We start from the raw sequence: 14,799 nt of genomic DNA, 5'->3' as shown, positions 1-14,799 counted from the left end.
ATTGATTAAATTTATTGTCGCATTATATTCCTTTAATATAATCTGTTATTACCTTTAATATAATTTGTTAGTACCTTAAATATAATTTATTACTTCCTTAACCCTAATTAAACAAATTAAGATTGAGAGTAGTCTTTAAGCGTGACTTTTTGGATAGTTTTCCAGTTTATTTTCTAATCTAATCTTTTTCCTCTTCTCTGTATATCAAGTCCTGATGATGAGTCTTGCTCTAGACTCGAAACGTCGACAAGAAAAAGATGAACACTGTGGATTATCCGAATTCAATCTCTCAAAAACCACTCCACAGAAACCTGCAATCCAAAATCGTTGCCCTGTACGGAAGGGACACATGGAAAGAGATACGAAATCTCGAAAGAACCAGGGTCAAAATACAGAGAAAGGAATCAGATCTATACTTCCTCAAGCAATGTCGCGATTCCAACCTTACCCCTCCCTTTGCCAGCATAAAGCACAGATTACACACCCGCAAAAACCACAAAATATTTGATCGTCTCAGTAAATCCCTAATTCGCCTAGAAATTCGCAGAACCAGAATCTCCTTGTGGAAGTTATCCACAGCAGCCTTCAAATCCCACTTGAAACTAGCATCCACAATCGAAGTAGACCTCTGGAGAATCATAGATTCCTCCGCTGCGCTTAAAGCCAGCAAAGAAAGACAATCCGCAGAATTAAGACATATAAAAAAGCTCCAGAAGCTGGATCGGCAATCGAACTATGACATGGGCATTGATCAACGTGAACACATATCTGGATTATTCGGTTCTGAGTCTCGCAGCAGCACCAGCAAAATACCTTACAGGGCAAACCACAAGAAAGGTACAGAAGATGAAAGCGCATCCAACATCCAGTACGTTACTGCACACAGCAGCGTAACAGAAACTGGTCCTGAGGAAGCTAACGCTGGAATCAGAGAAGCATCAGGCGCGTTTCCGCAGAAATTAGAAGCCAAGTCTAAGACTAACATAGGAAACAGTCCTACTGCACTGCGCAGTCCTCTGATGACATCATTCGTGGAGAGGAGCAGCACTGAAACCGAAGCATCAATCGCAAAAAATGACATTGCTCCCGTTGAAACTGGAACATTAAATGACGAAGCTTCAATCACAGTAAATGACATGACTGCTCAGAGCGTTCCTCAGACAGTAGCTTTCTTTGATAATGGCAACCCCGATACCGAAACCCCCTGGAGCATCTATTCAACCTTAACAACAGCGGAGCACAGGAAAACTGTTCACAACAAGAATAATAACTCTGCAGAAATCCATAATACAAAAACTAACAGCATGATGGAAAACATTGATAAGAAATCCAGAAACAAAAAAGTGGTTAATATCTCTTCATATGAGCTAAAAAAGGAAGAAGCCGAGGTCCTTAACAAAGGTCTGAATTTCGCCTTAGCCCCCAGTAGAATCCCTAATGAAGAAATTATTTGCAGCTTAGAGGATGGAATCAAGACTCTCAGCAATGAAGACAAGGAGCTAGTTAGGCAAGAATGCGCTGTCATCCTTAGAAAAGCTAAACCTCCCAAGAGAAACCTAAACCCTGAGCAGCTCAAAGCCATAAGGAGTCTAAGAAATAACAATGACATTGTCATTCTAAAAGCAGACAAAGGTGGCGCCACTGTCATTATGAATCATGAGGATTACGTAAACAAGATGAAAGACCACTTATATAATAGTGGGAGCTACAAAAAACTTGAAGAAAACCCCATCTCTAAAATTACTAGGCTAGTAAAGAAAGCCATTAAAGAAACCAATCTTGATGATAAACTAAAAAAGCGCCTTACCCCTGATAGTGAAATCACTCCCCGGATTTATGGAGCCCCTAAAGTGCATAAAAAAGATGTTCCCTTAAGACCTATAGTCAACACTATAGGCTCTCCCACTTATGAACTAGCAAAATATGTTGCTGGCATCTTGGCCCCGCTAGTGGGCAAAACCAGCTCTTACATTAAAGATTCCAATCAATTTGTCAATTTCATTAAAAATACAACATTAGATTCTGAAGACAAACTGGTTAGCTTTGACGTAGTCCAACTCTTCACCAAAATCCCCCTTGATGAAGCTATTCAAGTAATCAAAGAAGTAGCTGACCCCCAAACTGCAAAGTTAGCTGAAATTTGTCTCCGCTCAACCTTCTTCTCCTTCCATGGTGAAATCTTTGAGCAAACTTCGGGTGTTGCTATGGGATCCCCTCTTTCCCCAATTGTCGCCAATCTCTTCATGGAAAAATTTGAAACCAAGGCTCTTGAGTCATACCCCTTAAAACCCAAGTTCTGGGTCAGGTTTGTAGATGACACTAGTGTCAACTGGCCTCACGGGGAGAAAGAACTCAATAACTTTTTAAAACATCTCAATAGCATATCTGAAGACATCAAGTTTACAATGGAAGTAGAAGAGAACAACTGCATTCCTTTCCTTGACATTCTTCTCATTAGAAACAAAGATGGTTCCATAGGTCATAAAGTTTTCAGAAAGAAAGCTCACACCGACAACTACCTCCATGCTGACTCACATCACCACCCAGCTCAAAAGATGGGGGTTCTGCAGACCCTCTTCACTAGGGCTTGTAGAATTTCAGATGATAACCACACTGATGAAGAAATTACATACCTGAAAAGAACTTTCGCCAACCTAGGATACAATAGTAAAAGCATCCTCAAAGCTATTAATAAGGCAAAGACGGGGAGCAATATAAATAAAACAATAAACCCCGTAACTTCTAACGCCTACCTTCCATACATTCAAGGTGTCACGGACAAGATAGCCAAAATTCTCAGGAAAAAAGACATTCAAACTTCATTCAAACCCCTGTCAACTATCAAACAAAATATGAAATCTGTTAAAGACAGCCAGGATCAGCTTCAGGGGAAAGGTGTTTATGTCATAAACTGCTCATGTGGTAAACAATATATAGGGGAAACTGGCAGGTCTGTAAGGATAAGACTCAAAGAACATAGCGCTGACATCCGTAAAGAAAGAACTCGCTCTTCTGCCTTAGCCGAGCATGTAGGAAAAACTAACCATCACATATGCCTCGAAGAAACCAAAGTCGTTGCTAAGGAAGAACACCATTTCAAGAGGAAAATTCGTGAAGCTATTGAAATCATAAAACATCCTAGTAACCTTAATAGAGATGGAGGCTGGGACATTAGTAAAAATTGGAACTCTCTGCTTAAAAAAAGTTATTCCTCCCTCCCCCCTCTGCATTCCCCTTCTCCCTCCCATATTTCCTTGTCTTAACTTGCCCCTCTCTCATCCTTAATATTCCTGCTTCCGTTAGAATTTAGGACCTGTAGCTACCAAGGCTTATCTTTAATCATAAATTTCCAAGCAATATCATATTTGAAATCAAATTAAATAATAAATCAATTATATCTAGGTCAATTAAACAATATAGACTAGATTAATAAAACAATATAAAACCTAATGTATTAACTTTATTAATTAAAACAATATGGTTCAAAATTGAAAAACAATATAAAACTAAATTAATTAAACATCATATAACTAAGTTAATTATACTATACAAATCTAAAATAATTATACAATACATAGAAATATATATCTAGGTTAATTGAACAATAGAATCTAAGTTAATAAAACAAATATATAAAACCTAGTGTATTAATCGTAGTTAATTAAACAATAGGCATCTAAATTAAAAAACAAAATAATACTATACTAATTAAGCAACATAGATCTATGTAAATTATACAACATAAAACTTAATTAATTATACAATATTCAATAGTCAAATCCAACATAAAGCTAGGTTAATTAAGCTCATTCGAACTCACCTTTGTACAGCGGTAAGGCTAGGTTTAGGGCATATTCAGTTAGTAGCTTAAACAAAATAATAAAATTTAATAATTTATTAAATGATCAATGATCAATGGTCGGCTAAACTTCCTAACTGTCATCCTTCACCATATTTATCACAAACTCTTTTTCCTCTTCTCTGTATATCAAGTCCTGATGATGAGTCTTGCTCTAGACTCGAAACGTCGACAAGAAAAAGATGAACACTGTGGATTATCCGAATTCAATCTCTCAAAAACCACTCCACAGAAACCTGCAATCCAAATTCTATTTAGTATTCCAGAAACTCTTATCAATAATAATAATAAGTCATCATAAACTTAAACTCCGTTTTTTTAAATGTTTATAAGATTTTGGTTAAAAAAAAAAATTGTCATAAAAAAAGTCATTTCTTAGATTATGAACTTTATAAATATGTTATTATTAATATTTTTTTAAATAATAATAATAATAAATTTTTAAAGAATAATTTTTCAAATAATATAATTTAAGTGTCTTTGGACGTTTTTTTTGAACACTCCTTATAAATTGCTTATATGCGTTTCCTTTTCCATCTATAAATTGTGTTTTTTTTCTTTGATAATAAGTGAACTTCTGTTCACATAATTTTTGTCAAAAAAAAAAAAAAAAAACTAATTGTTCCCTATATCTCACAAGTGTGGAAATCTACACTCCAAAAAACATCAACATAATATGAATATAATATAATGATATAAATTTACATTTAACGGAAAAAATTGTTAAATTAGATGATGTAATAAGTTGGTCATTAATTTATTATTTTTATTTTTAATAAATATTTACTATATATCAAATGAAAATGAAATAATAATTAACTTAAACATTATATAATAAATTAAATATTTTTCCCTTATTTATTAAATTAAAATAATCTTATATTTAATAAATAAAATGTAAAAAAAACAATTATAACGGATTGAGGCATCGGATTCAATATTTTGCCATAATACAATAAATAATTAACTTAATATAGACAGCAATAATGATGGACCTACTAAATCGCCATAATACAATAAACCAATAATTAATTTAATATGGATAGCTAGAGATTAACCACAAAATGTCGAACCTAGCCCCGTAAAAGTCACATGGGGTCCTTTCGAGCTTAACCAGCTTGCTCAAGGCACCGACAAAAACCTGAGGAATAAATAATCAGCTGACCTCCTCCTCTTTATGTAGACGATCTTATATCTCTCTCGCACTCAGAGAGAAACGTATGACCTCTATTTCTCACCCTCTGTATCTCTAATTTCATTGGAGGAACCAACAATCTCCTCAAAATGTCCGGCGAAGAACGTCCACCAGCCATTGTCTGCGTGACGGGAGCGACAGGTTTCGTTGCCTCCTGGTTGGTCAAGCGCTTACTAGAGAAGGGCTACACTGTCCATGCTACAGTGCGCGACCCCGGTGATCACAATCTCATTCTCTTTCGGTTGTTGGAATTCGGTCACGCAAAATTCTGCTCCTTTTTTTCACTTTTTTCTGAATAGACATAAAACTGGGCAAAATTTCACTGAACGTCATTCTCAATGTCTAATTTCTGTCGTTGTTGGAATTTGGTTCCTCAAAATTCTGCTCAATTTTTCATTTTTTTTGGGATAGATATAAACTTGATCAAAATTAGGCTGAACTTCAATCCTAGTGAAGCAAATTTCTAACAAATATATATCAAAGCGGTCACGGGAAAAGAATTGTAGCTTATTTTACAATTGGGTGGCAACAGAAAACAAGGCAAAGGTGCGACATCTCCTGGAAATTCCAGAAGCTGCGGAGAAGTTGAAGCTCTTCAGAGCGGATCTACTGGAAGAAGGCAGTTTCGACGATGCCATCCAGGGCTGTGATGGCGTTTTTCATGTAGCCAGTCCTGTCGACTTCGCCCCTAAAGATCCCGAGGTAGGTAACTTCGCCCCTTTGATTTTCCCAAACATATATGCTTCTGGATATTGATATTTAGCAACATGATCTTGCTGCTGTGTAGAACGATGTTATAAAGCCGGCAGTTGAAGGAACGCTTAATGTTCTGCGGGCTTGCACAAAGGCCAACACCGTAAAGCGCGTGGTGGTCACATCGTCTGCAGCCGCGGTTATGGTGACTGACGAATCGAAGCAGCAGAATCAGTTTGTTGATGAAACCCAATGGACAGACGTGGAATTCCTGCGGACTAATAAGCCTCCCTCCTGGGTACATACATAACTAACCACCATACTCACCGGAAATTTTAAAGCGTTACAAGATTTCGCAGTTATTGCTGACAAAATGAAGCGTGTAATAGTGTTGTTTAATGGTTAATTCTGCAGGCATATCCGGTTTCCAAGACGCTTGCAGAACAAGCAGCGCTGCAATACGGGAAAGAAAATCCAGGGCTGGATGTGGTCACCATCATCCTTGTGATGGTGGCGGGACTTGCCATTACCCCCCACGTCCCCGCTTCAGTGGCGGTAACCCTTTCCCTCCTCACCGGCAACCAACAAAACCTAGAACTTTTGAAGGGTATACAGGGGAAAAGCGGCGCCCTTCGATTGGTACACGTGGACGACGTATGCAGCGCTCATATTTTCTTGATGGAGAACCCCTCTGCAGAGGGCCGCTACATTTGCAGTGCCGTCAATATATCCGTCCCACAGCTGGCAGACTACTTATCCAAACGCTATCCGCAGTACAATGTGACAACCCAGTGAGTATGACTCTGTGTAGAGTATGGCATTTCTATATTAGTATTTCTATATAACGAGTAAGGGAATGTTTGTACAGGTTTGACGATGTGCCACCGATCCCAAAGGTATACGCTTCGTCGAAGAAGCTGGTGGAGAGCGGTTTCTCCTTCAAATTTGGGATGGACGAGATCATGGATGATAGTGTTGAATACGTGAAGACGAAGGGATTGCTTCTTTAACTAGTCAGGCGTGGTTTTTTCTATTGTCGACTGAATAATATGGCGGCACTCGTAAAAAAAGAATGTTTAGTGCAATCAGTGCAAGCTGTTAAAATAACAATTAATAGTTTTCCAGTTAAATCATTAATGTAAATGATCGATTGGTTCAGATGAATTCATTTAATATAATGATTATTTAATTCGATGCGAATATAGTTGTTATAAGATTTTTTCTCTTCCACAGAATAAAAAAAATCTCAGTTTTTTTATATTAAAAAATAATAATCCTTTTCTCTGTAATTTTTATTTAAAAAATAAGCTGTTTTCTCATCCTTTCACTTGCTTTTAAAAAAATGTATAATTATGGTTATATTTAATATATTTTTATTTATTTATATTTAATATATTTTATTATACTTTAAAATTCTAATATATAATTTAAAATTATATTATTTTTATTAATATTTAAAATTATTCATTTGAAATATAATTGGTTTTTCATTGTTAAGATTCATAGAAAACCACTAAAAAAAATAATTATTTTGAAAATAGTTTACTATCAATTACCACCGACCTTAGTTTGATCAAATATTTGCATAAAAATTGATAGCAACAAGATTTAAATAATCAGTTGATAGGGTTGAGAAGTTTGATATGATAAATAAGATGTAGTCTTACCAAGATTAAAAAAAACAAGATTTAAATAAATACACTTACCATGGATTGTTAGTGTCCACCATAATTTATGTTTTATTCAACGTTTGAATAAATAAGAGTAAAAATGTGCAGACTCGATTATATAATTTTATTTGATATCAATCCAAAAACAATATTAATAATAAATGAAGTTGGTTATCAACTCAGACAACAAGTAACTAAGTAAAGAAAATGACTTCATTTATAATATTAATTTTTTTTTTAAATATGAATAATATATTTTTCAGAAATATATCTAACCAGAACAAATATCTTTTAAAATATATTTAATATACTTTACATAGAAGATATAAAACTTTTTAGATAGTATAAAATTACAATTAAGAAAATACCTCTATTTAAGAATCAATAAAATCTAAATTGATTAACTATAAATTTAACATTTTTACTTTAATCTATCTATAATTAAATTAAACAACTAGCAATTAGCAATTATGTAGCATTTGTTTAAATTTACAAACTTATTTTATAATATAACATATATGAAATTAAAAAATAATTATTATAAAAATTTCACATTATAAAATTATACTTACAAAAATTGTAAAATTTAAATTTATTTGGAAATTGAATTTTAAAATATTTGTAAATATAAATAATTAATAATAAAATAGTTAATTGCCAGCACTGATGACTTACCACTAACAGTCCAACATTATTATAAATATTGGAATAAGTAAAATTGATGGGCAAAAGTTGGAAAGTAGTATATAATTACTAATAAATATTAAAGCATAAATTTAAATTTTGAAAATCTTAAAAATTTATGTTATATTATCTTAAAAAAGCTTATGTTATATCTTCAAAAATGATATAAAATTTAAATATAAGTTTAAACATTTATGGAAGTTCTAAACACATTTTGGATTAAACAGACAGTAAGCTGGATGAATGTATAGAATTAAAAACAATATGAAATATGATAGATAATATTTGATTGGTCGTTAATGAAAAAGATATGCCACGAAAAGCTTGAAAGCTTGTAACTACGATTTTAAAGCGTTGCAATATAAAATATCCGCAAGGTAAAAGATAGCAGAAGCGACAGCCATAACAAGCACCAGGACCGAGTAAATGAATGTGTTCCCGTAACTAATAATTCTATTAGTTGATACTATTTATTTCGAAGGGTTGACATAAAATAAGAGAATCATAAAACCATGATACTAAGTTAATGGAAGATCTTTTGGTTTTTGGTTGGAGATAATTTTTTTATCTCATTAGGGTTTAGTCTCATGATATAATTATGTTGTATATGTTTGATGGCACCACTATAATATATATGTCTGATATATATACAGTTCAGTGAATTAAACCTATACAAATTTCGCTTCTTCTAGAATTTCACACCCTTTCTAAAAAAATAAAACTAATTCTTACAATTTCATATTAAAACCCATACAAATCTAAAAAATAATAACAAATTTTAGTGTCGCTTGTTTTACGCTTTAGATAAATAAAGTCTATATAATTAACAATAATGCAAACTTACATAAATCTGGAATAAAATGTTATTACCACAAGCTAATCATCATATCGAAATTAGCTAAAATCACAATTAAAATATGATATGAAAATGTTAGAACATCAATCACGTATGATTGTATGATGGCGATAATCGGTGAGTCATCAATGTTAGTCGGCATAGAGCGGCTATCGTCGACAGATTTAGATAGATAATAAATAGCAGTAAGTGAATACTTATAGTGAATTTTGTATAAATATATGTGCTTTGTAATGTAATGAATAAGCTCTTTGATAGAGTCTTCATTGTTTTATTTTCTGATATGGTATCGAAGCTAAGGGTTTAGGCTGTGGCCGCTGAAGATCGAGAGCTATGTTTGGCCATAGTCGAGTAAGCTTTCCGTGTGGATTTTGTTCTCTGATATGGTATCAGAGCTCAGCTCAGGTGAGCTATGAGGAAGGCCCAATAGTGTTTGCGTGATGTGTATCTAGATGAACATCTGTTGTTGAAGAGTGTTGTGTTAAGTGCAGACTGTGTGAAGGGACCGCTTGTAAGCCTCTAAGGTAGTAGAGCCGCGTGTTGTTGCTATATGGTGTGGGATAAGTGCATATGTGCATGGTTAAGGGTTCAACTAGCATTGAGCTACTGTGTGATCATCATTGAAAGAGGCATGAAAAGAGGGCAACCCGCTATGGAATAAATCCTCGTTGAGTTGAGTGCAGTATAGAAACGTTGACAGCATGTGTAGTTGTTGAGGGTGAGCCACTTGAATCATGGAGCCCGAAGCTTGGATACACAGTGGAGGGTGGATCTATTAAGCTGTTGCATTGAGAGTGAGAGTGTGTTATTGCGTTGAGAGTGAGAGCGTGGATGCCTGGTGCAGACAAGGTCGAGGACGTGAGTGGTGCAGTGGTGTTGGAACATAAAGCTGTGGGCGCATTCTGCAGTTGACTAAGGTCTGGTTTATGGTTGCGTAGTGAGCCTTGGTTTGGGTCACTTTCGATTGTAGTGTCGGTTGAACTGATGCCCATGGATGAAGGCACTGATATGTTGCATCCTCTGTGGAGTGTAAAGGAGCAGTTGCAGTGGAAGTTGCAAGGCATCAATAGCACTGTGTTGTGAGACTTGAGGGCCTGGTTATGACTATCAGAAGTGCTGCGAATGTGTGGAATTGCTGAGCAACGCATTGAGTTGAAGTTGAGCTGTTTTCCGAGCTGAATATTGGTGTGTGGAATTGCTGGGCAGCGCGTTGAGTCGAAGTTGAGCTATTTTCCGAGCTGAAGATTGGTGTGGCCTGTTGCTGCCGTAGTGGGTGGCGGGTTCGCCAGTGGTTCAGTGTTTTTAGATCTGCCTTAGGGATCTGCCTGTGTTTAAGGAGCTGTTGTAACTGGCCACGTGGACTGATGCTTTGTGATTAAATCAACGAATAAAGTATTCCTACCAAGAAGGAGCCTGTAGCGAAGCCTTAGCTGCAAATTATTTTGAATTTGACTCTATGGTAGAGTGATGGGTCAACAGAGGAGACAGTCTCGGAGAGAATTGAAACATGTGAGGAGAAAGAATGAAATGGCAATAGTTGTAGAAGAATATGAAATGATTCAACCAAAATTAGATCTGAATCAAATATAAGAATTCGAAGACACTGATGCAATAATGAAACGATTAATGCCAGTTCTGCAAATTTTATCAGGTAAAAGTTTTAAACTTTGGGCAATAAAAATGGAGGGATTGTTTGGTTCAGTAAATTTATGGCAATTTTTTCAAGGAATTTCCATAAATTCCATTGATAAAAGTAGAGGTGCAGTAGCATTGTTTCTCATCATATCAGCGTTAGATGAAAATATTTTGTATAGTCTTTTGTATGAATTTGGTGAAATATGTGATGCAAAAATATTTAGGAATATTCTTGAAACGAAATACACTATGGAGAGTAGTGAGAAAGCTGAAGTTGATGAAGGAGTTGTTGCTAAAGGTGTTTGTCTTGAAAGCATCATAATTGGGATTAAGGCTAAAATTATGTCTTTAGTTGACAATAGAGTAGTATGTGATATTAAGGAAACTCTCTGTGATGCAGAGGAAAAGAAAGCGAAGGGGTTGCAAAAAGAAATGGGTAGTTAATTATTAATTTAGAGGGAAAAAAAAAAAGAAAACAAAACAAATTTTGCCATGCCTTAGATTAAACCTGGAAAGTTCCTAAATACTATAACGAATGATATATTTTCCAAATATATTTATGTTTTAAAAGAATATAAATAAACGAGTTTGAATATTAATTTTCTAAATGTATTTATGTTTGAAAAGAATATAGATAAATAAGTTTGAACACGATCCATTTTCTAAATATGCATTTGTCAGGTTAAACATGGAAAGTTCCTAAATTCTATAACGAATGATATATTTTCCAAATATATTTATGTTTTAAAAGAATATAAATGAATATAAATAAACAAGTTTGAATATTAATTTTCTAAATGTATTTATGTTTTAAAAGAATATAGATAAATAAGTTTGAACATGATCCATTTTCTAAATATGCATTTGTCAGGGAAGGATTTTAGGTATGTCAGTTTTAAAACTAAGAGAGATCTTAGATTAATGTTTTTGAAATGAATATAGGTTTTACAGGGAAGAAGTGTGGTTTTCTTGAAATGTGTTTTTAAATTTTTATTTTATTTATAATTAGTATTTATGAGGAAAGAATTTTAGGTAAGTTAGTTTTAAAAGTAAGAGATTTTAGATTTATGTTTTTGAAATGAATAAAGGTTTTAGAGGGAAGAAGAAGTGTGGTTTTTTTATAAAGTGAATTACGTTTTTAAATTTTTATATTATTCATAATTATTAGATTTTTTTTAAATGAATTTAATAAGGTTATCGAGTGGACCAGATTTTTGGAAAAAGAAAATGAATAAAAAGAGTTTGGTTTGCCTCTCTCCAATCTGAGTATTCCAGCGGTGGGCTTTGTCCAGATCCAACGCCCCATTGCTCGAGATATCGTTTTGTGTGGTCGATAAATCATTATAAGCGATTTTTATTGTCAAATCCAAACAACAACATATCGATATTTCATGCAACTATTTAAGGTAAACAGGTAGAGGTCAAACCAATCTTGGTTATCTGAGCCAACGACGCGTTCCGGCTCGCTCGTTCGCTCGGATAACCAAGATTGGTTTGACCTCCATCTGTTTAGATTAAATCGTTGGATGAAATATCCATATATTGTTTGGATTTTGACCATAAAAATCGCTTATTATCACTTATATTTGTGATGCAGGTTCGACCACACGAAATGATATCTCGAGCAATGTGGCGTTGGAACTGGACAAAGCGCTTCGTTGGAGAGGTTTCTCCAAACGAAAATCTGTTGCAGTTAATTAGTTATATATATATATAATTATAATTAATTAATTAATTAAAGTATTTTATTCGAATTTTTTTTCAGTTAATTAGTTATATATATATATATATATATAATTATAATTAATTAATTAATTAAAGTATTTTATTCGATTTTTTTTTATAGAAGCAGGTTTTTTTTTATTGAGAGTCTTTCTGTTGTACAAGCACAAATTCAATAACATAAACGATCATAGACTTCCTAAGCTAGCTTTAAATTCCAGCCAAAACCACCAAAGGCTCAATCGAGGGTGGCATAAAGACACAAGGTCTCGTTAAACTATTGGGAGATCAATGGGAGATCAATGAAAATGATGCATTGCAAAACATAAATAACATTAAAGATAAGATAATGTTACTTCTAAGTTCAAAGAAAAAATGTGGTGTGAGAAAGATTTAGTGGCTAAAAAAAAATTAAGTTATTATAAGAAGGTTATCAACCCCACCCTAGAAGATCAAAAGTATCTCTCTATTTTAACTACTTCAAAGAAGAAAATTAATATAGCAAAGATTATAACGATTTCTCATGAGCTCCATAGTGAAACAGGTCGTTGGGCAGTTCCTAAAACGCCATGGATGGAAAAGATCTGCCATATATGTGAGAATAAGAACATCGAGGATGAAACCACTTACTCTTATAGTGCCTCACGTACAACCACATTAGATCTCATTTTCACAATCTTTGTTACAATACTTACCTTCTTTTTACAATGTCAAAATTATAGTGAGCTCGGTAGGCTTCTCTCCAAGCTTTTTGAGCATAGGAATAAAATTTTAAATCAAAATAAATAATTTGTTTCTTTAGGTCGGATAGACCATTTTGTTTGGTCTCAGCAGATGTTAACCACCACCATCATAATATTTTCTAAATGTATGTGTTAGAATTATAAATATAAATTATTTTAATTTTAGTAGTTTAATTTCAAAATGTTTAATGAATATATTTAAAAAAACAATAATAAATTTATTAAAAAATATTTTGCTTATCTATATCTAAAAACTCAACAATATAAATTCTCCTTAATTAAAAAGGCTAAAACTAGTCTACCTATTACAATACATAAATTGGTATATTTAAATTAGAAGAAAAATAAAAAAATCCTGAAATAGTCTATATTATTTTATGTTAAAAAATATTAATATTATATAACTATAATCAAATTAAAATATATTTTTTATAACATATTTATATATAATAAAATTATTAAAAAAAATTAAGTAATTTTAGTTTTTTTTTCTCGATTAATTTTATCCAAAATTTCTTAAAATCCTAATTTGAGTGGTATAATATCCCAAGGATTTTTCAAGTCACTCACTCTATTTATACCCTCAAAAAGAAACAATATGCAATCATAATAGTTCCCATCCCGTATTAACCATATTCACAATAACTTCTTAGCTTCTGCAAGGATGACGATTAATTGAATTAAATATATCAACGATTTCCCGCGTCATTTACCAAGAGTTACAAGAATAACTGTTAATCGTATTAAACATATTATTGCATAAACCACTGTGCACTATAATTAATTGTTGTTCCGAATCAAAATTAACTAAATGTCTGGCTTTCCTAAGTGTGTTTAAGTGGGATGAGTAGTATACAATCCGCCCCGTTTTTCCTTTTGAAAATATCTCTCATCATAAATTCGAAGGTCTGCACTGGAGTTGATAGAGGTTTGGATTTAAATGACAAAAACATGTGATTGTGATTCTACAATCCATGTGAAAGTAAATTTCGCTAAAATTCCCAAAAACAACTTTATGTTCATAGACAGGTCGGTAGGTAAAGGGTAGAAAATTCTGCTAATTGAAATGTATCTACTTTATTTACTAAGGTAATTGTGTTAGTGAATAATTAATATATATGGACAAGTGTAGTAGACAATGGTTGATTATAGCTAAATTTATTCAAGATATGGTTGATTATTGCTTGTTTGCATGAAACTATGCTTTACAATGATAGATTATGGTTCACCATAGTTGACTATTGTAATATAGACCTCATGCAAAATATACACGATCTTTTTTTCATCATGTTTTACCTACATATAGCATCCCATAAATAACTTATTCCTACTTAACTGATTATTTACTGTTGGGTCCTTCGTTTTTGGTATAGAATTTTGGCAAATTTTGACAAGGTTTGAATGGAAAACAGTTGTGTGGGAGATTGCCAAAGATACAGAAATAAATAAGTCAAGACCAACTAGATGTCGAAGATGACAAGAAAAACTCGTGCAAAGGGAATGAAAAACATAGTCAAGGAAGAGTTTGCAGAGAACTCCAAAGAACGATAAGCACACAAAAGAGCATTCAAGGTGGAGTTTGCAGAGCTCGCCAAAGAAAGATAAGCATGCAAAAGCGCAGTTAAGGTGGCGTTTGTAGAAGTCGTCAAAGAAGAATGGGCACATTGGTGTTTGAAGGAGTTTGAGATGATAACGACCAGATCAAGGGAGTGAGACACTAGAGGAGAATATATAAAACCAAA

The 14,799-nt window shown here is 33.4% G+C and overlaps 2 protein-coding genes across 2 annotated transcripts; both read left to right on the top strand.

Moving 5' to 3' along the window:
* The first annotated feature begins 740 nt into the window (after nucleotides 1-740).
* LOC149233258 (uncharacterized) lies at nucleotides 741-3,263 on the top strand. The gene has a single exon (XM_089382135.1). It carries the CDS (start codon nucleotides 741-743, stop codon nucleotides 3,261-3,263), a length of 2,523 nt encoding a protein of 840 aa, XP_089238261.1.
* A 1,754-nt stretch (nucleotides 3,264-5,017) lies between these two features.
* LOC149233257 (putative anthocyanidin reductase) lies at nucleotides 5,018-6,542 on the top strand. Its single transcript, XM_089376692.1, has 4 exons — nucleotides 5,018-5,270; nucleotides 5,587-5,756; nucleotides 5,842-6,045; nucleotides 6,162-6,542. The coding sequence occupies exons 1-4, from the start codon at nucleotides 5,144-5,146 to the stop codon at nucleotides 6,540-6,542; spliced, it is 882 nt and encodes a 293-aa protein (XP_089232818.1). The 5' UTR covers nucleotides 5,018-5,143.
* Nucleotides 6,543-14,799: the final 8,257 nt, after the last annotated feature.

This window comes from Pinus tabuliformis, chromosome J (assembly GCF_031772625.1).
Source record: "Pinus tabuliformis cultivar Carrire ecotype Pingquan chromosome J, CPIR1, whole genome shotgun sequence".
NCBI classification, from domain to species: domain Eukaryota; kingdom Viridiplantae; phylum Streptophyta; class Pinopsida; order Pinales; family Pinaceae; genus Pinus; species Pinus tabuliformis.
The sequence above is the reverse complement of the archived record's forward strand: the minus strand, read 5'-3'. Positions and strand labels throughout refer to the sequence as shown.